General features: G+C 36.3%; 3 protein-coding genes across 6 annotated transcripts in view; 1 reads left to right on the top strand and 2 right to left on the bottom strand.

Moving 5' to 3' along the window:
- Positions 1 to 26,408, bottom strand: part of LOC124635872 (neurobeachin) — a 369,067-nt gene that overhangs the window by 9,057 nt on the left and 333,602 nt on the right. For all 4 annotated transcript variants that reach the window (XM_047171824.1, XM_047171825.1, XM_047171826.1 and 1 more), the window contains 3 exons: positions 10,381 to 10,496; positions 590 to 702; positions 18 to 158 (listed from right to left, as the gene is read on the bottom strand). In XM_047171824.1, coding sequence (XP_047027780.1) covers positions 18 to 158; positions 590 to 702; positions 10,381 to 10,496 — 370 coding nt within the window. The remainder of the gene's footprint in view (positions 1 to 17; positions 159 to 589; positions 703 to 10,380; positions 10,497 to 26,408) is intronic.
- The window catches only part of LOC124635875 (facilitated trehalose transporter Tret1-2 homolog), a 51,237-nt gene continuing 28,542 nt past the window's right edge, over positions 3,714 to 26,408 (top strand). Inside the window, exon 1 of the mRNA XM_047171829.1 lies at positions 3,714 to 3,932. Within this exon, the coding sequence (XP_047027785.1) occupies positions 3,898 to 3,932 (35 nt within the window). The 5' untranslated portion in view covers positions 3,714 to 3,897. The remainder of the gene's footprint in view (positions 3,933 to 26,408) is intronic.
- LOC124635873 lies at positions 22,710 to 25,776 on the bottom strand. The gene is made up of 2 exons (XM_047171828.1): positions 25,623 to 25,776; positions 22,710 to 25,172 (listed from the first exon to the last, which is right to left on the bottom strand). The coding sequence occupies exon 2, from the start codon at positions 25,164 to 25,166 to the stop codon at positions 22,845 to 22,847; it is 2,322 nt and encodes a 773-aa protein (XP_047027784.1). The 5' UTR covers positions 25,167 to 25,172; positions 25,623 to 25,776; the 3' UTR covers positions 22,710 to 22,844.

The following is a 26,408-nucleotide window of genomic DNA, read 5'->3' as shown; positions in this document are numbered from 1 at the left end:
AACATGGATATACTCACGATGCGAACTAGCCAGTTGAGCACGAAAGCAGCCGTGGAGTAGTGTGTGCCATAGTGGAAGGGCGGCGTCGACTCGTGCTCCCAGGTATTGTAGCGCTCCTCAAAGTACGCCCGACGACTCGGGTTTAGGGCTCCGATGGGCTGGAGAACAAACAATATTGTATTTTAGGTATATGCTGCAAGAACCTTGCCAACATGGCGCCGGAAGTTGTTGATATGTAGGGGGTTAGAAAGAATTATGTGTGTTGCCAAATGAGCCTTTTTAGACAATGACGCCTTTTCAGTCTGCAGAACACGTCCCGGCATGACCCTGGTCTTTGAGAAGGCGCATTTGCATTAAAGCAGGTTGAGATGGGAGTGTTAAACATTATTTTACAGATTATTTCTGGTTAAAAAAAAGAAGCTGACGGAAATGTGCACTAGGCACAAAACGTGACCTCAGAACTATATTTATCTGTAAAAACATCGATTAAAGCTCTTGTTATTATGGAGACGAAATCCCTTGGCGATATTTCGTCATGTCTCGTGCAGCAAAACTGTTGTCATCAAGGTTGCTATAATTGGGTAGATACCTTGGAGAGATCCCTGTAGTTCGACGGCTGGCTGAGGTCCAACTCCTCACTTTCATAGTTCGTCAAGATCCATGGGAACACTGGGTATTGATTCAAGTCATTGTATGTACGTCCTGTGAACAAGAAATATAATGTTAGATGATAAAACCAAGACGAATCATCTTATATCGTAATAGACAGTAGTTTATGTTATGACGAAAATTAATAATAATGAGAACAAAGAAAGGATATTATAATTAAGAAAGAGCTATAATTTTCATAACTAGATGGCGAGGCAGGATTAGTTAAGATTTTACAATACAGAGTTAACTATCTCATAAGAACCAGGGTTCAAGGTAACGAAGGAGATGACATAATTTCCTTCAAAACTGAACTTTCTAAAACTTTTGGCACTACGTCACTATAGTTCGGCCATTCAGAGAATGCGTTCCTGACACGTCGCGATTGAACTGACGACGTAACTTTGCAATGGCGTTGCAGTTACGATAAAAATATTTTTGCTGGTTGTTTACCGTTTTAACAATTGAGGAGCATTAAAACAACATTATTATATCAATAATCAATGAATGTAGTTACGTCGTCAGTTCAATCGCGACGTGTCAGGAACGCATTCTCTGAATGGCCGAACTATAGGCCGAATTTCCCCTTAACAATGGGTTGGAACCATGACGTCGGCCTCGCTCCGGGTTTGCGCAATGGTTTGCCAATCATCCTTCGCCAATAATTTGACGTGACACTTCAATGATTAAGGTTCTGACCCTGTTCATGTTATTTCGTACGAAAGTTATTGTTTTAAGTGACGACAATGGTGACGAAACGATAACAATCAGACTGTTTGCGTCGGAAGCTACGCAACTACGCAACTGCTCGGAACGGTCATTTGCTGAATTTTTCACGCGTAGAACAATCAGTGCTGAGCATTGATAATTTGAAATGGAAGACTAAATATACAGTGATTAAGTGTCCATTATCTTGTCAACAATAACAATAAAAATTGGTATTTTAACCAAAAACAAACGACGTCGCAAATACGCAATATTGTTTGTGTAGATATGATGAATGAAGAAATCTATAAATACCAGGATAGCATAAAAAGAAACAAGTAACATTCATATCACGTTTAAGCAAACAGGGAGTATTCAGGCAAAACATGTGAAAAGCAGCATGTTTATCAGCTCACAAACTCTTTTAGAATATAAAGCGATTTCTGTCTAGATTGATTAATTAGTAATTTAGCTAGATATCAGGAAATAAGTGAACAGCGCCTGTCTGTCGACTGATGCTAATCAGATTGATTTATTGTGAATATTAAGTTTACTTCAATCTGCATAAAATAATGTAGGCTATTTAAGACTTAAATAAAAAGACTTAAATAATTATTTGACACACGTGCTGCTAAAGGCGTGTAATCGCAGTTCATTTCAGCACCAAATTATTTCCATTTGGTTCATTTAAGATAATAGTCTACATATAGTCTTGCTACTTCAATATCAAAACCTGTACCTCCTAATATTATCATGACACTTAACTACCCATCTACCAAATATCTATCATCATACAAGTACCTACTACTTTTTGCATAACCCGATTGCACTTTTCAGGTGAATGTCACATATCTATAATATAAAAATGAATCGCAAAATGTGTTGGTAAGCGCATAACTCAACAACGCCTGGACCAATTTGGCTAATTCTTTTTTTGTTGTGTTTGTTATTGTCAGGAGAAGGTTCTTATGAAAAAAAAAATAGGGTAAAGTAGGGAAGTCAGTTGACGGGAGCGAAGCCACGGGCAAAAGCTAGTTACGTATAAAACTAGGTAATCAAACAAAAGTAACAAAGGACTTTGTACCGACGGCATAATCTCGTCACACTAACTGTGGTTTACAACGTCGGTTAAACTGATTTGAAGAGTGAAAGTGGTCATAAATATCAATAAGTAGGCAATTTGTTGGGAGTAGTTACTTCATGTGTTGATACCTATATACCTATATAGGATATTGTTGTTGCAACTTTGGTGAATGGACTGTTGGCTGCCTCTTTAGGACATGGTCTAGTTTTTTATAAGTAGAGTAAGCAATTGTGAAGATTTGACAACTAGGTACTTAATGATTAATGTAGGAAGGTTGGTCTCCATTATTTAGATTTCGACTTGATTTTATTTCTCATTAAAGAACCAAAGAAACGTACCTAGTTTGAAATTTGTGAAAAACAGAGCTTAAATTCGACTGAGAAGAAGACCGATAACTCATTTCAATATTTCTTTAGCGTATCTAACATAATACTTATTCGTTGTATACAAACACGTGCACGCTAAATAGTGTATCACGAGAGATATTGTTATATTAAACATTTAGCTGGTATACAGAGTAATGAGAGCATTGTACGGATTCATTCAATCTTACATCAAGGTGGGATAACTTAGAAATCATATGGCTCAAGTGTTTCAATACTTAGAATTAACAGGCTGTTTTGAGCTGATAAATGAGTTTTGGTAGTAGTTGTATATTGTTTTTCTTTAAGGAAATAGCAAGACATCTGGTTCCTAAACTCTATCTGCGTAAGTGATGTGATATTAATTTATTTTGGTTAATTTTTATTATGCGCAGTGTCTGTTCACATGAAAATGTAAACATGGTCTGGATAATTTCGCTTACCTAGTTATTTTGTTTTAATGCAATCGTTATCCACATAGATAGGTCGCAGTTCATGCAATGTTATTTTTAGGAAATAAATAAAATTAAATAATTTATTTTTGCGAAAATCGTGTTAGCAGGACTTAAACCATTGCTCAAATATAAAACAGAAATAAAGAAAAATCTCCACAAAAATCGTGATTACACCATTTGTTATTTCATTTCAGCTAAATTGTTACGTCCACATTCGATTTAACCGACAACGAAATACAAATTGGCAATGTTTAGTGTTTACAACGAAACAAAGGCTGATTATTTTCTTTTGAAGAGAGTATCGCATAACAGCGCGATGTAAATGTATTGACGATCGGTTATCACTGGCCTGTGACCCCTTCCTACAATTATCATTATAGTCTCTATAGCTATTGTCACAGTCACGTGGGTACTTTTCCCGTTTGCCAGACAGCCGGCCAGTTACTTCAAACGCCTGCCAACTTTCGTGACAACCGCATCTCTTACAATGCAATAGTTGAATAACTACGAAAATAAAAAGCAAAAGTTTGCAATACCGTTGGACATAGTGGAACAGTGAAGTGAGAGTTGCCGCGAGTGAAATAACCGTTGCGATATAGGTAACAATGGTGAGGTGACTGAATCAGACTGTAAGATTGTCAACATGTTGCGGAATAAGGCCGTGGAGCTGCTGAAAAGGTTGGTAGCACTAGCATCTTAGTTTTATGATGTCCTGGTAGCGTTACAAGAGGTTTGTTAAAAAAAATATAGGCCGAACGAAGGCAATATTTCCGACCGATGTCTTTACTTGTAACTTATTAAAGTTGCATAAAAAACAACAATTGACATTGTATTAATTATGTTTTATGACCTGATACTATCAATGCATTATAAGTCGTTATTTATAATATTACTCCGGCGTATATAATACCAGTTGACAATACCCTTGAATAATTTTGGTAAACTGACATGTTATACTACATGTTATTATCTACTATTATTTTTGGGTTAGTTTAGGCTACTAAAACTATGCGATAGTGCATTAAAACCAGACCAGATAGCGTTGCTTCCCGATTTAACAGATAATTATTACATTATGTGTACCTACACATTTAGTTTATACGATAATCATGTACACTGCTTAATCAAAATAAACCGAATTTTCCAATTGAAAATTATGATGCAATTGACATAATTAATGAATCCACTTAGATATTTGATTTAACCACAGAAAACGAATTAATTTGTCTAGTAAGTATGTACCTATAACTAAACTAATAATCACCTAATATGACGGAATACATCCCAAAACAAAATTAAACAAGAAGTTTGAAAAAAAAAACGGACAGGAACATACACATCTGATAAGTCATACTAATAACTCCTCTAATTATACAAATTAAGTTGTTTACAAAATATTCAGGTTGAACACCTTTGACTTACCGGCAAGGAATCTTATCATTTATCAGTTAAGAGATAATTCGCAGGAAGAACCGTGTTGCATCAAAATTGGCACCCAACAACTTATTATCACATTAAGTAGCGCCCATTAAAATAATTAACCAACTAGTTATCGATTCCGGTAGTTAACTTTAACCGGGTCTCTTCTTAAAAGGAAGGAATTAAGAAACAACAAAATATTGGCATGAAAGAAGTTCGTGTAACTATCACGTTTTATAGAAATGGATATTTTTAATTACGCAAGCCAGTGCTATTATTTAAAGTGAAAGTATCACGAACAAAAGACGATTTTGTGCTATGCTTTTGCTTGTAAATAATTAATTCAGTATAACGAATTTTGCAGAAGAAGATTAGAACTTAGTAGAGGAGAGAAATTAATTATCTTGAAGTTTTCAATGTGAAATTTACCATCGTAGTACAAATTAAAAAAAACTATGTGCGCTCCAGGCCTGCAAGACATCGATCAATCGGAAATTAAAACGCTCTCTGTTTTAATAACAATAAATTATATTGTATGTCTCTACCAGACCTCGGGACTATAGAGTCCCGGATTTTTGGGAGGCGAACGTGGGGCCGAAGCCAACACGCTGAAGCCCTTTTGAGACAACTTTAATGAAATGGTGACACAAAACCGACGATTATCCCTGTATACACTATAGAAATGTACCCAAGGACAATCCCCGGTTCTGTGCTAAACTATTGCTAACTATGGATAAAAACTACTTGGGCTATTGTGATGGGATGCTAGTGGACTAGGAATGGGGAAACTACGGGAACTATGGCACCTGCCGATAACAATGTAATAAATACACGTAAAAATGGCAGGTGGAGACTCGCCAACTCACTTACTGGGCCCCCGGGAATCAGTCGCTAAATCGCAACAAGGGGGCAACAGGTATAAATTATATTATTCTTATGAAATTCAATTCTTTTATTAACTTCTAAACCCATAAGTATTAAAGGAAAACTGTATCCTATACTGAATTTGCGTAACCCAGATTGGCAACCGATATTCTTTCAGTTACGACACGCAACACTAAGGTTACGTCTATCCATGGTGTTGTAAAGACATCTGTCACAGGACTGAGGTAATAGGGTGCTAACTTGTATTGACGTCATTTTAACCACGTTTATGTTAAAAAGAAGAATAATGTAAGACGTATGATATAATAATTTTGAGGATTTGAGGTAAAGGTTAGCATAACAATTGAGTAAAATTGCTCACTTAGACTTTAGTCCGAAGTGATTATTTGCATACCTAGTACAAATTAAGTTTCTAAAGAAATATGTATTAATTTAAGCATTTTAAAATGCTAATAAAAACCTACCGTTCAAATAAATATACAGGTTCAATTCTAAACGTTATATTTCACTTATAATGTTGTAATGTTGGGACACCTTTTGACACACGGTCGGTTAGCCCCATGGTAAGTTATTAATTAACTTGTGTTATGGGTGCTAACACAACTGATAAACTACATATAGCTACATATATACATATTTATAAATACATATTGTAACACCCAGACCACGGCTAACAAGCATGCTCATCACACAAATGTCGACCGAGCCGGGAATCGAACCCGGGACCTCAGGTTCGGCAGTCCAGCATGGTGACCATTGCGCCATCGAGGTCGTCGCGTTCACTTAACTTCAATGTTTCAACAATTGCACTTAACTGCATAGGCCTTATTGTGTTAATACCGTTATATAAATTATCAAGTATACGGTCTTCTGATTATAATATTGTCCTTCATTCCAAGTCTGCGTATAGTTTCTAACTGTATTTAAATCAACAATGATGATAAACTCAGCTGTATCCTACTATGTTAAATGTAAACTAATCAATCGAGTAATTAGGGTATGCATTGTCTGTTAAGCTTTTCCTTAAAGATCAGAACTGGCTGACCAGTTCTGATTGTAGGCCACCCCCATGATCGCCAACTAACCTGGTCTTGTGCTACTTAAAATACATCAATTGACTATATATTAAATGTGTAAAAGTGATTTGTTATTTTGTTGTTGATTTGACACGCTTGCACGGTTAAATTGGTGCGTACATACATATTCTATGTTCAGGTTTCTGAAGTATTATTTTCAGGATTCAAGTTCGTACGTACTACAATAGAGAAAAGGGCTCCAGTTTTAAGGAATCGGCAAAATGAAGAGTTAGCAGGTCAACGAATGATCTTCCAAAATATTATCTTGTTGAAGGAATTATTCTTACTTTATTTATTCTGAATGTATGAAACCAAGTATCTGATTGTTTATCAACTTCCAAAATAATTCAATGCCTCCCGCAATCTGTATGTACACACAACACAAAAGAACATGTAAACACAGGAATTGGAACAATTGTATGTAGGTCACCAAATATTTGCGTGAACGCGGAAATATCTTGCGGCCCTATGCGGAAGATACCTTGGGCTACTGCGCTAATTAATAACTAAAGATTTTGACTGTTTCATGTGTCATCATATTATATTTTAATACTTCGATTTCTTATTGTCAGACTCTTTCTGCCTAAAACCTACCATGTTCCTTCTTAAGCTCTCTATGTACAAGGGTCTCGGCAACTCTTTCGAACCATACCGCAGCTCTGGCAGGCTTTGGCCCTGGTGGGCGCCACTGGGGTTTAAGACTACACTTCAATATCTTAGGTTTTATGCATGTGATTATAGAGACTTCATGTTATGTGATTAAAAGGAATTGCCGCGAAATAATCGCGTGTCATACGTAACTACTTTATAGAAAACAAACAAAGTGATTCCACGATAAACCGAGATGAATGCAAACAGTAGCTATTTAGTATGCACACGTAACGAACAATAATCATGACGCCGAGTAATTGATGCGCCCGCGCTTACAAACGAGGAATTCCTGCTCATCTGGCCGTGTCAGAGATTGGCCTGTCTCGAACATTATTGTATGCTAATCGTGTAACGAGATGTTTATTTTGCTTTGTTTTGGCTTGACCAGATCCTTTGAACATTGTAGTTATCTAGAAAAAAAGCTAAGATTTATTATTTATTTATTTATTTTATTTATTTATTATCTCAGCATGTTTTTCCAAACAACCTCATGACCTCGTCTAACCACGTGGTACCAGGAAAGCATATCAGCTGAGTGAGTCAGTGCGACCCTCTAACAACATGCATGTGACAATAAATTGGATTATTTGTACCGTTTGCACCGACTAAGAGACAAACACATTTTCTAATAAACGCTAACGTTATTGCGCAAGTAATAGTTATTCAGTCAGATGGTAACATTGGTACATTACATTCCCACAGTTTAACTTGAAAGGACATCCTGGTTGCGGTCGGGAAGTGAAGAAATTGTGTGAAAGTAAGTTACTAGGGCATCATACATGAGAAGAGAATCAAGGGCTGATGGTATGTTATTTCAGATGGCTAGTAGCCAAAATGAAGTGAATTAAGTGTCTATATATGTTTCAAGAACAAATGAAAAGAATTCTACTGAATTGATTGATCATTAGTGCATGGCAAAAAACATTTAACACATGCAAATCTTTTCCAAAATGTTTTTAAGGTCATATTTCTTTTCGCAATTTCATGACAGGTAGCCATTAAATTCTAGTCACACGATGTGGTCATTGACATCTTTTGCGAGAACATTTGCAAAATGCTTTCAGCTTTGCATAATGATAGATTTTGGTCGTTTTTTCTCGTAACAATGGACTTGCATGAGTAGTTTAAGTTATGTCATGTCTGTAATACCTAAATTCTTATGTAAAGCATATGTAATGCTTGTGATAATGGGTAGGTACTGTGGTTTATAACAATATCTATATTGCCAAGTCATGCTCATTAGGCGTTAAATATTTGGTTCGATGACAATTTAGCCATTCCTGATGCAAAATGCGACCTGGTAATTTTAGTCATACTTACGTCAAACGATTTGTGTTCTAGGTGTATAGAGAATGAATGTTTCTGCTGCATTATGTGAATCCTCAATGCATAATAGTTTAATGATCCGGATTATGGAACCTCTGATTAAAACAAGTTTCTATCCGCTTGACACGGACCATTAGTTCCTCAAGCTACTGTTGCCTTGGTAATTGTAACAGTTATTTTGAATTAAATTATTAAGTTATGTTTTATATTGATAAATTAATGTTGTGCTTCTGAAAGAGTTTGGGATACCTTGTGATTTTGTTTATATATTCGTATTTCTCACTGTAACTTTGTTTATTCTCTTAAAAAGTAATGCAATTATCTATGTACCGGTATATCTAAAATGTCCTATTTGTTGTGCATTTTTTCAGAAACCTGAACTGGGTATCTACTAGTTAAAGTTACTAAAATTTATGTACGATCGATTGATAGTATGTAAATCTTTAAAGATACACTGTTACCAAACAAAACAATAATTCATAAAAATAAAGTTATCAGTCAAAGGATCAGCTATACTTTTGTAATTGGTCGGTCACGTCTTCAAGACGATATTTTTTGCACTGCGTTAATGCCAAGGTAACACGAAAATAAAGGAACAGATTAAACACATAACAATACTATAATCTGTGTATTAGTTACAGTATTATGTCAGGCGCTTAAACTTAATACTTAAACTGGTTATGCAGCGCCATCTAGGGGAGACCGGTTAGAACATTTTGGCGTAGTATTTCATGGATATTTTTATCCTATACAAAATATATTTTTATTTGACTCATAAAAATTCGCAATTTACTACTTAACTATTTTTTTACAATGACTGTAACTTTGACAACTGAATATGTATAAAGTTTTAGGTCCGATTAGAAGTTATCGTGACCAAATGTTTCAATACTGTTCACCTTCTCAATTTCCCATTAAAAGAATGTGTAATGATGTTAGATCATATTCGGTAATAAAAACTGTAGTCATAAAGTAATAAACAAAGATTTTGTAGGGCAACAAAAATAGCTTAGTATACCTACTTGACTAATAACCTTGTTAATTTACATTGAATTAAGGATCTAAAAATAAAATCAGTCTATTGCATCTATTGCATCATATTATTTTAAACCATGCACGGTTTTAATTGATGCAACTGAGTCTTCTAGAAAGATCTAAGTACCTAAATATAATAGGAAGATTTTTCCACTATTGTCATATGAAAGCCGATTTAACTGAGTGTAATTATAACTCGTAGTTAACAGTTAATTATTGGTTAAATTGCCCGGACAAAGTGGATAGGTAACGACGGATGAGTTCTCCCTTATCATGGTTTATAATAACTGAATCACATGTCTAAGTGGATGTAATAGAAGTAAATTGTTATGAAAGATGTCTTATTTCTTGAACCAAAGTATCAACCGCTCGCGCTGACTCCATTTTCAAGTGATTTAACTTTTATTCAGAGTTTACTATTGACTATAATGCTGCTATTTAACCTTTTCAGGATTCAGCTATTTTTTCAATCGTTTTCTTCATTCAATTCCAGGAGAGGGGAGTGTATTTATTTAAATAGTCCTAAATAAAAATGTGAATACCCAAAGGGTCACCACATTTTTTTGCTTTAACATAGAGATCATGAAGAAATCGGAGCTTTTTTTACCGTTGCACGTTGCGTTGCCTGATAAGTTGTCCTGCCAGAAATTTAGGAAAGTAGGAAGATGCTAGTCAGGTGCTATTTGAGCAATATGAAAATAACACAATATTGTTCATATTTGACTTCAACTTACCAGCAATAGTGTTCAGGAACATGAGGTATTCAAAGTTGGAGATTTCTCGCCGTTGCCATTTCTGCGTCATATTCGAGTTGCGCATGAGTTGCCGCGGAGACATCATGGACGCGCGTCTGAAACAACACAAAAATAAACATTAATATTATCCACATGATCTAAAAAGGGTACTCTTTTTGCGACCCATATAGTAAAGTTATATAACAGTCTAATTATGTAATCAATTCGCGAATTAAGTATGTTTTAATTATTGTTTTTTACTCGTACATATATTTTAATCTGCAATATGAATAAACATGAAACATTACGATGTTACGGACGCTACTTATGACTAACATCTTTAATATTTCACTACAGAGGTATATAATTAAAAACACACGTGTTTTTGAGTGTTACATGTTTTAGGAGCATTTGTAATCAATTTATTTGTGTGTGGTGGCTCGGGCCCATCAAAATGTACTTTGTTTCGGTTCGGTGCACAGCTCAGCAATTGTCCCATCCATGATAAGATATTTTTTGCAACACCTCTTGTGTTGCAAAAAATATCTTATCATGGAAATTGCTTGATAATGTTAGGCAATTTATTTTTGCAAAACAGTATCTAGCCGTAGTTAGTACAGTTTGCTAGCAGCAATTTTCTATTCCTGGCAATTCATCCGGTGTTGAAACTAGTCCCAGATCATTGTCTATCTATTTCCAAATGCACTTGAGTTAGACATAATTTATCCTTGAAGAAGCTAAAGTAAACAAACTTACAAATTCTAGGTATTTATCCCAAAATAGACCATCGAAGTATGCCACACGAAACCCGTGTGCATAGAGTTTTTAAACTGGCTCACGTTTTTATTTAATTATGCAATAATTATGCAGTTTTTTGTTTGTTTGGTGCCGTCGCGAATATCGTGAACATCTTGACATAACTTGCGATTGCGTTATGTTACACAATGTAATGTTAAAACTGGTTGTAGTTCGCATTTCGCTTAGATTTGCATCAAAATGTAGCTGTTTATAGCATTTCTTTTGTTTTTTGTTTATTCATTATATGTATGTGACATGTTTCTACCATTAGATGACTCATTATTAGGTACCTATCACATTAATTCTCCTAGTAGATTTTTCTTTAGAGCTGGTCCACAGATATTCAGTAAAAAAAGTGTCTAATGTGATAATCCAAGTGGTAAGCATTATAATTTCAATTCTATTCTGCATAAATAAGAAACAAATTCTTTGTGAGAACAAGTAGCGTATTTGTGAGATGGAATAACAGACATCCTTCCATTACCAAAAGTTGTAAGAGTAGTCGGAAGTAGGTCAATCTGATTAATTATTGTCCAAATTAAGGATAGGATTAATAATCCAACCAAATTCACCATGGTCACACCGATAGCACAAATTAATGGCTTTAAGTACCTACCGATACATGTTTTTTTATTGCTAGCAATAACTTTTTTCACGAATAATCATGTAATATGCCGAATATAGTTTGCAGTGCCGTTGACCGACTGATCTTAACCTTCGCGAGGGTTTAACCGACTTACCCGAAGATGTAGGAAGTAAGGTTTATCGTAAACAGCTTGAGTCATACGTTAAGTAAAAGTTAGGGGATAAAACATTATCGATAAACGCTTCCGTATCGAGCAAGCGCACCTCTAGTCTTGAACTGTCTGTCAATGTTGTTTGTTAATAGTGCTGTTCTTAGAATTGTTTGCGGTTAGAGAAATCCTTACTAATATTATAAATGCGTTAGTGTTGGTATTTATTAGCTAGCTTTCATGATATGGTGTAGACTTGTGTAGTTATACATATATACTGTTATAGGCTATGTTTATCGAAATTGCACAAAATTCACGAAAATGCACGAAAATGTATTATAATGTTAATAAAGATTACCGAAGCACACAATGAGTTTTAAAATTCTACAAAATTCTTTGTAAATTACTATTCGTTCCTAATAATTATATTACCAACTATTTAGCATACATCAATCACGTTATTCGGTACTTTCCTAATGACTTATACCTAAACACTTATGACCAATCATAGAAACCTGCTTACATTTAACATTATAATTTTTCAATTAACAAAACGTGTCAATTAATAACACTATTGCGTGGTAATTAATGAATGTTCACTATACGGGTGTCGCCGCGTGCTTCGCTAGTATGTGGCGATCAGTGTCAGGGTCGGCGAGCGGTTGTCGACCCGCGCCGTCGAGTCTGTTGTGTTCAATGCGTCTGCGCATATCACTGCTTTCTGCACTCAGAATAGGACTACTGTGTTGTTGTTACAAAATTAAAAAATGGATGCTAGGGAGATGATATAATGGGCTTATTTTATGGTAATATATATATATTTTTTAATATGAAAGTTTCTGTTTTCTTTCACAAATACTTGGTAGTATTATTTTAACACGACGATATAATCGTACCCCAAGTGGGTATTGACATTCTCTCAGAAGTGAACGTCACCACGGGAAGCAGCTAGTTAAGTATTGCATAAGTTCTGAGATGGCCTTTGAACCAGGAAAAGGGATAAATATCTATATAAAAACCAGTTCGAATTTTCTTCCTGAACAACTAGAATAACGATTTAGTATTTATTACACTTATTGCATAAAGTAATACATGAACGTATTGACAACAATAATTGAATATCCGTAATTATTTACCTTTAACATAATGGTTTAGTTACTAGCTATCATTATGTTGTTAGTCGGTTTAATTTGATCTATATAAATAACAAACTGTTTATCATTATGTACTCCCCTTATGTACTTCCATATATACTTCCTTATGTACTCCCCTTATGTACTCCCCTTATGTACTCCCCTTATATACTTCCTTATGTACTCCCCTTATATACTTCCCTTATGTACTCCCCTTATATACTTCCCTTATGTACTCCCCTTATGTGCTCCGCTTATGTACTCCTCTTGTATACTTCCTTATGTACTCCCCTTATGTACTCCCCATATGTGCTCCACTTATGTATTCCTTTTATGTGGTCCCCTTATGTACCTACTCCTCCTATATGCTTCCTTATATAAATTAAACAAATTACCGTTAAACACACAGTTAAGGACATTGCCGAAAAAGTTATGAAAGTATCAAAATTGATTAATCCTTGCCACAAGTAAACGCCATAATATAATTACTGAACAAAAATATAAATTATAAATAGCAATGCTTCAGTTTGTGAGTGGGTGACAAGTGGTCTCGATACCTGCGCGCGCGCCGGAAGCGGATGAGAGGCCATAAGGCCTTATCTTGTAAATAAACAAACAATTATCTACTAGGAACTAGGAGCTGTTAATCTAATTTATTTACCAAACTATGCATTATTAAACCGTTAATCATATTTTGGTAATTGTCGGAACCATTTGTCATCATAGTTTATTTTGACTTAATCGGAAAGGAAAACATTATTGAGATGATGACTAACTGTATTGTTCTAGCGGCCATTTTTATCAATTGAATCTAGTAATTGGCTCTTATTTTTATGGCTATTAGCAGTTACTAATGTGTCCTGCATTTAACTTTCACAAGCACTCAAAAGGCTTATTTATAGTGCAGTGCAATTATAATAAAATTATTGCAAAAGTGTGCTATACGCTCTATATTACAGGGTGTTATTGCAATACGTTTCCCTAACCTGTATCACATCGGGATATTGAGTAACATAACATTAAAGTTTTCTCTCAATCTCCGCATTGACCAATACAATAAAAGCATTGCGAATATACATACCTAGTATAACGCATAGTTGCCGGCATGCCGAAGCCATTTAAAATCAAACGAGGTGAGGTAAACCTCTATGGTACCTTGCGACCCACGCTTTGCCAAATTCTCGTGTTCCGAGTTTAAAGTTTCGCCCAATCACAGAAGGTCAGCGTCTGTCGAACTCTTTGGGCGAGTCCATTGATATGTTGCGAAATTTACTATGGATTGTTATTGTTTTTGGTCAAAAATGGCGGGTCAAAACCGAGTCAGCTTATTTTCGTAAGCTTATGGTCATTTTTTATTGTCACGTGTGTGGTTGTACAACATATTTTATGTTAACCCAAACTAACAATTACAGATCAATATTGTAAATTGCTGTAAAACCAAGGTGGTGACATCGTAAGATCACTGGTATTCTCCTTTTTCGAATTCAATTCAAGTATTCAGTGACCATAACATACTTATGTTGTAATTGTTACCTACAGATCTATTATGTAACCTGTTTTAATTGTGGTTAGTTCAACCGTGTATTAAGTTGGCTAAATATAGTCATAAACTTGGGTATACCCATATTTCATATATGAAACAGTACGACCATGGCGGTAAGAATTTTCCAGAAGATGAGATTAATTTAAAAAGATGTTTAACGGTACGGAAACACCTTATATGTTGTACCGTTTAAGTATATAACGTATTTGATCTGTCATAAATGCTTCCCTATCCAAATATGGCAACAGAAGTTCATAAATATCTTTGATACATTAATGCTTACTGTTGTGGTTAAAATCCAGGAAAATTCATAAATGTGTCTTCGTTCATTTGACAGAAAGTACTTTTAGGATTTTCTTTTTTAAGAATTCTTATTGTCATCGGTAGCTTTTTTACTGTTCCGCTGCAGAGCACAGACTTCTTCTCAAACAGAGAATGAATGAGCATTAGTCACAATTCAGAGGTCAAGATCGGAGATCAAGATCGAAGAATTTTCTGTAGGAGTAGAGAAATTACAGCTTCGGTAAAACAAACAACGCACTAACTTTAATTTTGCTTCTATTTTAGTATTAAGTTGACAAAACTTTTTCAGCGTAAAACAAATTGGTTACACCGGAAGTCTCCAACATAATCATTAATCATTTTAATGATTAGCCAACTATTCTTAAATACAAAGCAAAAGAAACTACCGCCATTAATAATTCAATTTCCACATACAAACAATATTTTCGCACTGTAATCCGACATAATTCTTGCAATCATGTCATCAGTATGATGAGAGGAATAACGTCATTCAATGATTGTCTTTGCCCATCATTGTCTACTTTCGTACACACGCTAAACGATTTTTTATCAGACCACGTTTTATCACCAAATTGTAGCATTGTTAACCATGAGAAACATAGCACAAAAACTCAATTACTTAATACGATTTTGGTAATTTTAGCATCTGCAGTTTTGCTATTTTGGTAAAATCGATTATGTTAGACAGAAAGGTGGCTGTGTGGGTGGTCTATGTATAAATAAGGCGTAATAAAGCACTTATATGCCTAGTAGGAAATAATGTTACTTCCTATCGAAAAGCATTCATTTATCTTCCGAGCGGAAACTTGCGAGTTCGACTGGGCGCGCGATCACGACTCGAATTGCACACGTTGCGATTATGCAAAATATGAACAAACTCTTAGTCGCAGAAGTAAATTTTTTATATTAAATGGGAAATTCATGAATATTTTTAATTAAATCAAATAATCAGTTTAATAATGTCTTGAAAGATTTTAGGTATACTCACTAATTAAAACAAGAATAATAATATTGTGAACAGGATGTAAGTAAGACAAAATGCTGTTCTCATGAAAATGTATGAAGTAAATAGAGACTAATTTGCTAATTGTTACCTAAATATACTATTCATAAACAACCTGCATTCGTTTTTGTCTGATTTTCTTTTGCTATTGTTTATCCAACTAGTGCTATGAATCAAGTCAATGTGAGACGAAGAAATCTATCGATGTCTAGCTGGAAAACCATAAAAAGGATAAGTATGAAAATCATAAAAATAAATAAGTAAGATTTGATTCACCATTATGTTCATACTTCATAATAAAGTGCTCAATGCTTATGTGTCGCAGAATCGCAAGTGTGCGCAGGACGCAATGCACCTGAGTGACATATCACAATATGTACGATAAATCGCTGACATTGGCAAGTGCACGCTTTTGCACAATGTGTTCGCTTAAAACATTGCTGACAACAACTATTAGATGCTAATTATATTACATATTATATTGCAGATTTATCTAAATTAGGAAATTAAGTAAACACAACGTGGTTTATGAATCCAAATTCTTAATTCGTTTATCAAAACTATTTATTGATTGTTTCAGTAACTCTACACTAACGCCAGGTATTTAATATATTGGTTTTAAGAGAAAACGATATTGCTATGATTCTTTGTAATGGAATAAATACTATGGTTTGGATTTCGAAAATTGTTACGTAAATATAATGTTCAATTACACACGCATCATAACTGTTTCCATTATGTAACAAATATTGCAAAAAACAACTGATATTATTATTCCCACGAGTAATTATCTAGTCAATTAATTAGGTACTATCGACTTGTTGAACTTAAATGAGTTTGTAATCAGGCATTATTTTTTTTGTAACAATTTAATTATCACAAATGACTTCTGTTATGTTTCGATTAATGTTTTAATTTACAATGCGTTTCTGGCAACACTGATATGCATATATTTACTTAGGGGAAGATGGGGGACAGTGAATCATTTTTTTTTCGAAGCGCCTGTATTACGGAATTTTAAGCTATAAGTACTGCGTTTTTGAATGATTCAGCTATAAATATATCTGTCTATTGAAAAAAAACGTCAACGGCCATATTACACAATAAATTAATGAGATATAACCGTTTTTTTTTAAAGTGGTAATTGATTCACTGTGACCCATATTTGGGATACAGTGAATCATTGGGTTGGGCACACTGGATCATATGGGGTACACAGGATCATCATTATTATAATAGTAATAAAACACAATTATAGACACAATATTTATTATTTATTGCGTAATGAGATCAAATAATACTTTCAGTTGAGCAACACTATTGTTGCAAGTCAAAATCAAATGAAGAACTCCCTCTAAATAAAAATTAAACTCTAAGTAAATTAAACTAGGTAACTACCGTTTTTGAACAAAAAGACAACAAAAATTAAATTCTAAAATAGTGCTTCACATTGAATCACTGAACAATGATATTCAATATTTAATTAGGTAAACATTTTATACTTTGAAAGTAATGAAATAAACTAACTATGAGTAGGTAGACTAGATCCGTCAAAATACCCTTAAGGAACACTTTATAATAGCAGCGTTTTACCTGAAATAAAACGCATATTAAATACTTACCTTATTTGAAGCTTACTAGTTTGAGATAGGCACCTACGTGTTTTCCGCTTTTATCTCTGTCCTTTTCTACCCCATATCTTGCATCTCTCTCGCACACCGACCAGTTTCACTCCCCACCAGGCAGGAGGCGACGAGTGTTCTCGGCGGCCACAGTTCGTCATTGAGTCGAAAACACCAGGCAGAAATTAAAATGTAAGCTTCAAATAAGGTAAGTATTTAATATGCGTTTTATTTCAGGTAAAACGCTGCTATTAAATTCTTGACCGTTATTTGAAGCTTACTAGTTTGAGACGTGTTTGTTATCGCCTGGTGGAAGTGGACGCCAATGTGAGCAAAAGCACAATGAAATTGTGTATGTAAATAGGTACTTAGGTACACGAGTAATCACATGTAAGTATGTGTATTGCGTCCTGGAATACTAATGTAATCAAAGTTAACTGGTACTGGTACTCAGCTACATTCTGTTAGACTGGAAGCCGACCCCAACATAGTTGGGAAAGGGGCTCGAAGGATGAGTAATAAAAATTAAAAGAGAGATGCAAGAACAAAAGCAAAAATTGATTTCATTTTCTAATAGTAATTAACAAAAACATTGCGATACTTCTTAATAACAATAGTAACAAAAAAAATATAGACATTAATCAGCTGGATTAATTAAATAATCGAGATAACTTGCTACTTTTATTTAGTGGGTATCTTTCCCTTCTGTAAAAATGGGCAAATGTATTGCCTGATCGCCAATTACCCTTTGCTAATATATCGTCCAAAGGTATATTGTCAACACAGATTTTGACGCTACCGCCGAGTGGAAGCTTCCTGGGGTTGTAGTTATTCCTGCCTCTTTTAACAATGTCTTAATCCACCCGCATCATCGTTCGGGTGCCTGCCTTTGGTTGGCCTCTAACGGATATAAATAAATTTAAGGAATTAGCCGATGTCCGTCTATCTTCTAACAAGGCTTTAGTCTTTCTGACCCAATACACTGGACTTAGATTTATATTTTCCTGATTATCCATCAAACAACAACCCGACTGCCTATGACTAGAACTGTCGGTCTTAGAGCCAAAGACTGGCCATAAGATTAAATTATCTTTGTTGTTTTTGAAATGTTCTGGGTCTATTGCAAGCAAGGAAAGATCATGGACTCGCCTTTCCGAAACAAGCTAGCAAAAGAAAGAGTAGCAGTGTGCCTGGAAGTTGCAAATGGATTATTCTCGTCTACGTTTACTGCACTTAAGTAGGTTACCAATTGGTCAATATTCCAGATGGACGGCTTCCCGGGGAACAGGTTTGCTCAGCGCTATTGATTTTAAAATGTGTCCGACTAGAACGTGTGAGCCTAGCTCTAGAGTGGTTTCTGCATTGCATAGTGTAGCTATAACTGACTTGTGTAATAAAATAGTATTGTATGCTAGTTTATTTACTATGTGTTAGTCCGCTAATAAAAATTGGGTAAGTATAGGTCCAAATAGGGATTCAAGGATTCATAGGATCCAATTTCATACTTTTCGCCCCAATTTAACCATCGACTCCAAGCTGATTGATAAGTGTTGCGTGTGGATTGAAGAAGACTTCAGTCGGAGAGACTCCTTGTCCCTCCCCCCCCCCCATTTCCTTGACCTTGGCAGGGGGTATCCCCGTTGCTGTGTCTTTCGGTTTCTGCTCGAGGTTCATCAGTGTGTAGGGTACTGCTAATGATCGGGACTTCAAATCTGCTCGCCAAAATACCTGGTGCCACCGAAGGAACTACTATGAGATTAACTCCCGTTCCTGAATTGAGATGACTGAGGACCTACGGTATAAGGTAAGGTGACGGTAATACCCATGCTAGCGGGTAAGTCAAAACTTGAGAAAAATGCATCGTGGAACCCCGCTTTCGGGTCCTTCAGATCTAGGGGCACGTAGTACACAACTATGTGTCCCTGGGCTCGCTTCGAGGCAAATAGGTCCACTGCTGATACAAGATGCCACTCCGGTGGAGGTTTGTGTCGGGAGAGATGGTCTGCCTGACTGTTGAATAGGGCTGGTATATGATTCACGACGTGATAGATTTGATACAGCTCAAGATAACTGAATACTCTGTACGTCAAGTTCGGTAAGCTCCTTGATCGGGTGCCACCTTGATTTCTTAGATATGACACCACAGTCCCATTTCTGCATTGAAAAATGGCTGTTGATCTCTTTAGCAACTTGCCGTGATTTTCCAGTTAACACTGCAAGCATCTCTTTCAGATCGCAGTGAAAGCCTTTTTCTCTCTCGTTCCATGAACCCATTACGGGAGTTCCGTTCAGTTGTGCCCCCATCCTACATCGGAGGCGTCCGTGGTTATAAGGTGACAGGGAAGTGGCGAATGAATATCCAAGGTTTGGTGGCAGCTGACCAGCCACCACTTTAGATCTGCTAAGGTATCTGCTGGTAGGTTCAACATTGCTATACTCCATTCACCGAGCCGTGAGCCCACAATGTAACCAAAGAATGACACTTTTTCAAAATGGTGGGTATAACCCGACCGATGACAAAAACGTCACATTTTTATGTAAAATGTTCTTAGTATCTGTGGTCTTCAATTAAGTAGGGTTCTATGTATGACAGTCAAGACTTCTAGGTTCATTTTACATGTAAACGATTTACTACATATTTCATTAAAATTAAGAAAATAATTTACGGCATTTATCATACATATTTGATTTCAATTAAGTTTGAAAAGATTGCATAAGTTCCACAGACATCGTTCTAAAATATCATTTCTAATGTTGTCAGTATATTACTTTCGTAGTTATTTTTATAAAATATGATCATTACTTCAATCGTGACTTATAAGAACCCTTTTTATGGTTTGTTCACCGTTTGGCTCACGGTTCCATGAATAGGGTAGGTATAGATTGCTGTTCAACACTGCATTGAGGAAAGTGAGGAGAGCCCGGTAATGCAGTCTGCCGTATGGAACAACGAAAACTTGCGAAGTTTAAAAGTCCTATCAAGCTATGCAGGTCTTCTAAGTTTGTCGTGCTGTTTGTCACGTAGTGCGTTTTGTCATTATCTTGTTGATAATGCTTGCGATTTATTCACTTGCCATCCAAAACATGGTGCAAATGATCCCAAAGTAGGCAAATATATCTTGGTGAGCCACCAGAAAATCGAGATACACAATTATAAGTAACCCTTGAGTTTTCAAAGTTTGAGCCACCCAAATTGGTCACTGTGGCGAAGGTCTTGGGTGCCGTGCTTAAGCCAAATGGTAGGCACGTAATCTGAAGCAGTCTTCTTCTGTATACTAGTCGAAGAACATATCTGTGACCTTCGGCTACCGGAAGGTAGAAGTAAGCCTGGGCGAGATCCACTTGCACAGCCATTCGTCTTTCTGAAGAAACTCTAGCACCCGAAAAACATTTATTAAACTGAAGGGTTCCGTAATTATGAACTTGTTGAGAACCTTGAGATTGAGTATTGGACGGTTCTTTCCGTCGCCTTTTGGGCACAAGAAACATATTGGAAAGAAAGCTGGCAGAATTTGCAGCTATCAATAGAACTTTTTGTTTTATCATTTGGGATATGACGACATCCATCTCTTTGGACTCTCTGGTCAAATCTGGCATTATCTATCAAAGGTGGCTTTTGGCCAATGGTATGCGATACCCAGTTATTATTTTTAACAAGAAAGGCGGAGCTCCCATTTCTTTCCATTGGTCTTGATATAATGTTAGGCAACCCGCCTGGAAAGTCATAACTTACGTGCCTTGTTGGACGCATCAAAGTCCGCCTGCGGTCCTGGACGCTTTCTGTTTCCTCTGTTGGACATGGTTCCTATTGTAATTTACTCGTGATATCCCAAGGGAGCTTTTAGAGTTTTGCGTCACACGCCATTCAGCGTGAGTGTGATTACCATTTCCCTTCGAGGGAAGGTTATAATGGCGACTCTTCGAAAGTCGATCCAAAAAGCCACCCTGCGAGGGTAGATTGCAATGATGGTACGACCCGCAACATGCATGATTGGTACCCTGCGAGGGTCCGTGATAATGAGCCGACCCCTGCGGGGGATGGCTAGTATACTTACTGGTCCCTGCTTTGTAATGATGCTGCTACTCGCAACATGCAAGATTGGTACCCTGCGCGGGTCCGTGATAATGAACCGACCCCTGCGGGGGGTGGCTAGTATACTTACTGGTCCCTGCTTTGTAATGATGCTGCGACTCGCAAAATGCAAGATTGGTACCCTGCGCGGGTCCGTGATAATGAACCGACCCCTGCGGGGGGTGGCTAGTATACTTACTGGCAGTCCTAGGCGGAGCGTACCAAGTCTTTCAAGGCCGAAAACCATCACACGCCGTGATAATGAGCCGACCCCTACGGGGGGTGGCTAACAGACTTACTGGCAGTCCGAGGGGAGCGTACCAAGTCTTTCAAGGCCGAAAACCATCACACGCCGTGATAATGAGCCGACCCCCATGGGGGGTGGCTAACAGACTTACTGGCAGTCCGAGGGGAGCGTACCAAGTCTTTCAAGGCCGAAAAGCTTTCTTGACACCACCAGCCCTCTTCAAGTGCGGTAGTGACCAGTCCGAACTAAGGAGATGCTGGTTGGACCGCACCTCACACCATTCTTTTTTGTCAAAAAGTTGAACGCCTTGCAGGATTGAACTAGGGCCACAGGTGCCTTAGGAACTTCGGGCTTGCTTTCTTTTCCATAGTCACGTGCACGGGCTGTGGTAGCTTTATTATTTACCGCATCCATATTTGCTTTATAAGTCACTCATTCTGAAAACAAATTACTGAAAAAAAAAAAAGTACACGGAAAAAACTCGTGACAAAAAAGGGGTAGATGTACAAAATATTAACACTTGATTTCGCAAAATCGAATATCGAACGGTAAAACCGTTAACAAATTGTATAAAATATTATAAACTCACCTGTGTTCTGCGAGAGCACTGAGTTTATTTTTCAACGAAATACTACAGCGGTTGGTTAGACCAACCTTCTCGGGCGGAAAACAAGACGCCAATGACGAACTGTGGCCGCCGAGAACACTCGTCGCCTCCTGCCTGGTGGGGAGTGAAACTGGTCGGTGTGCGAGAGAGATGCAAGATATGGGGTAGAAAAGGACAGAGATAAAAGCGGAAAACACGTAGGTGCCTATCTCAAACTAGTAAGCTTCAAATAACGGTCAAGAATTTAATAAGCAATTTGTTAGCCACTTTGACATAAAATTCAAATTTTAATAAAGAAAACTCAACAATAACATCCTATGAGTAGATAATCAACATAAAAAAATATTAACGCAGATCTATTCTACAAACATTTAACATCTTATGAGTAGAAAAGAAAACTAATTAACGTAGATCTATTCTAGAGAAGTCCATATCAAATTGGTACAACCCTTGTACTCTTTTAGTACTCCCACTAAATCCAGGCTGAGGCAACACTAGTTTAATATCATATTTATTAACAGTAGCTATATCTGGAACATTAGGCAAACAAAATTTATTTGGATTCTTTGCAGACTTTCTAAGAAAGCTAACTTCTACATCTTCATTAATTATTCCTATAACTTTTGCTACATAATAGACTTTTTTCCCTCTCACTTGAAATTCGACCAGTACAAATCTTCCCTCTTCTGGCAAATTTTGTAATAAAGGAAAGTTATTAGGATCCACAACATCAATTTTATCATCGTCTTCATCAAAAGTAGGCTCTTCCTCTGAATAAAGACTCATACGCTCCTCTTCTTCACTATCACTGTCGCTTTCTAAGATTTTTCTTTTTACTACGTTAACAGACTTCTTTTTATTTTTTTGTTTATTTTTTTCTTCAGCTCTCTGTTCTATTTCATTTTTATAAGGTGTATCTGTTGCGATCATACTTTTACCTCTACGTATAACAGATTTTCCTTTCTTTCGTGGTCCTGCTTTGGGTAATCCCTTAAATTCGAATGGACTAATGAATTTTTTAACACTGGGTGTTCTTTTGCTGCATGCTGGAGAGGAAACCTCCGAATTTATCGACTTTTTTTGCGGTAAATTATGAGGGGAGGGAGGAAGAGAACATAAAGATGAGGATGGAATCGGACTGGGATTTTTGGATGGTGTGCGATGAAATTTTGTTATGTCAATTGTGATATTCAAAGGTGCTGGACTAGTTCTGGTAGAGGAAACTGCTTGCAATGCGAGCTGGGAAAGTCGGTTTGGTTGGATAGAAATGTGTTCTTCAGAAGGATATTCACTCGTTATATTACCGGACAGTAAAACTGCTTGAGACAGTAAATTCACTGAAGAACTTGGGGTGTCAATAGAGTGTAATATTGTATCATTATGTATTATTGATGGAGATGGGGTCCTTGTTCTCACATCATTCTCATTGTTTAATCTTTCTTCTTCTGGTGGCACTATATTTTCTTTTTCTAATAGTCTGTTTGTTACCTCACTGGGCGCGAAATCATCATCAGAAAATATGTCTCTGTTAAAGGGGACAATCCCGGTTGCCTTAAAGGCATTACATATGTTATTTGGGGTCATTGCTTTCATATGTGCTTCTCTAACACACGCAGCTACTTCATAAATGGAGAAGGTCTTCCCGGGGTTCCGCATCATCCAGCTGTCAACAGCTTTGTTATATGCCGTTTTAAAAGGGCCAAAAACGCCAACATCTAATGGTTGTATCTTACCTGTTGTGTGTGGTGGAACAGTGAGTATAGTAACACCATTATCTTTGGCTAAATTAAGAGCTTCAATGCTGATGTGTGACTCATGGTTGTCTAAAATCAAGAGACTAGGGTTGTCTTTTCTGCTATTTGTGTGTGTAATAAAGTGTTTCATTGTTTTGACAAATAGTTCCTTATTCATCCATCCACTTTGCGTGGCCAATCCTAGTGTTCCAGTTGGTGCACCATTCAGCATATGATTTTTGAAGTGCACTCGCGGAAAAATCATTACTGGCGGTAACGTATTTCCTAACGCGTTGATTATATAACATGTTGTTACCAGAGTCCCTCTTTCTGCGCTTGTGACTTTTGACACCTGTTTTTGTCCCTTTAATGCCAAAACTTTAGCCGATTTTTGAACAGTCATAGTATTTGTCTCGTCAAGGTTATACACTCTAGTTCCATTCCCAAACATTTCGTGTCGAGACATTGCAGTTTCTAGGTTGTCATAAAACATAGTGACATTATGTCTATTGAACGATGTAGCCCGACTAAGGCTACACCCCTCAGGTGTCCTTAAAGTGATGTTTGGATACCTTTTTCGAAAACCATATAGCCATTCAACTCCTGCCTGCTTTGTATCATGCCATTTCTGAGGTACTTCTATATTATTAACGACAGCGGTTTCGTAAACAATTTTGCGAGCATCTAAAGTAGATAAACCATAAAATACTTTGCAACATTCTGCTATATATTCAGCCAGAACTTCTTCTTGGTCTGTAGTAAATATTTTACGCACACTGTAATTAGGTGTTAGCTTTTCCGAACTTAACGGATCTTCGTTGGTTGATTTTTTTATTTTTTCGTTGTATCTGTATAAAGTTGTGAAAGGGATGTTAGTGATTCTTGCAACAGCTCTTATTTTTTGCCCATTTTGTATCATTTGTAGGGCATTCCGCATTTCTTCTTCAGTGGTTAGACCTATACTGGTCTTTCTTTTCTTGTATCTCGGCATCTTTACCTTAAAAATACAATTCCATTAATAATAAATTATTCTGATTCACTGTGCCACAAAGGCATGAAAAAAACAATTGTATTTATGTAAGTACCTTACTGTAATTTTAAACATTTCGTAAAAACAATGTTTACAGTTAATTTTAATTTTGATTTCTACATAATTCTTTGGGTTTCGCTTATGATCCATTGTGCCCCCCTGATTTCTTCATTTGGGGAACAGTGGATCTCGATCCACTGTTTCCCAATTCAAAATGATTCAGTGAAACCCAAAGATACCTTCATCAAAAAAACAACCTTAAAAAAGTTTTTGTTGCGTATATCACAAGCATCTATTTACAAAATAACATCATAAACATTAAAGAGCAAGGCCTTAAGACAAAAATCCAGCTAATTTAATTTAATATGTTTAAAACACGTGTTCAAAAATAACCTTAAAATTTATTATCGTACTTACCTAGTCTCGAGATATTCGCCGCGCGGCCTCCCGCTTCGAAACACTGCGAGCAACTAGTTAGGCGCGGGGGGCACCGCTAGGTCATCAAACACACAAGCGCGTGAGTGTGTGCGTGCAATACATACAAAGTTATGCAAAGTGATTCACTGTGACCCACGATCCACTGTTACCCATCTTCCCCTACCATACAAAGGTTAACTTGGACTGTTATAAATGGTATAAGTACGAGGTATTTTTGAAAATATTTTTGTACCAAAATGGGCAGATATACATAATTATAGTTAATTGGTATTCATTAATTACCGTCTCAGATAGGAAGCGTAGGCTTTGTTTACCTCTCAGAGATACGATTGTCTGCGGCCGGAACTGATAACGGTTAGGGCAAGAAACTGTAGTTAAATATGAGTTTAAACCGTATTTGAGCAGTTTTTGTTATTAAGGCGGTGTTATTTATGTTTATACATATTTTAATGAACTACAGATTGCTGTTAATCTTAGTAAAAAAAACTTGATTATTGTAATTTATTTTGAAAAAACTAAGCTTCGGACTTCTTATTTTATTTAGTTTACTATGCAATAAATCTCACAGACAACAATTTATATATGTATTTTTAAATTATTGCATTTAAGACTATCAATAAACATATATACGATTCCATGTCATATAAAGATCAATGTACCTAATAGTAGTAGTAAACAGTAGTATATGTCACGACTCTGGGAAACTTTCAATGTCGCCCCATATGACACTATACCATACGAATTACGATTATATACGTAGATAAA

The sequence above is a fragment of the Helicoverpa zea genome, chromosome 13 (genome assembly GCF_022581195.2).
Source record: "Helicoverpa zea isolate HzStark_Cry1AcR chromosome 13, ilHelZeax1.1, whole genome shotgun sequence".
Taxonomy (NCBI): Eukaryota; Metazoa; Arthropoda; class Insecta; order Lepidoptera; family Noctuidae; genus Helicoverpa; species Helicoverpa zea.
This window is presented reverse-complemented; position numbering and strand designations above follow the sequence as displayed.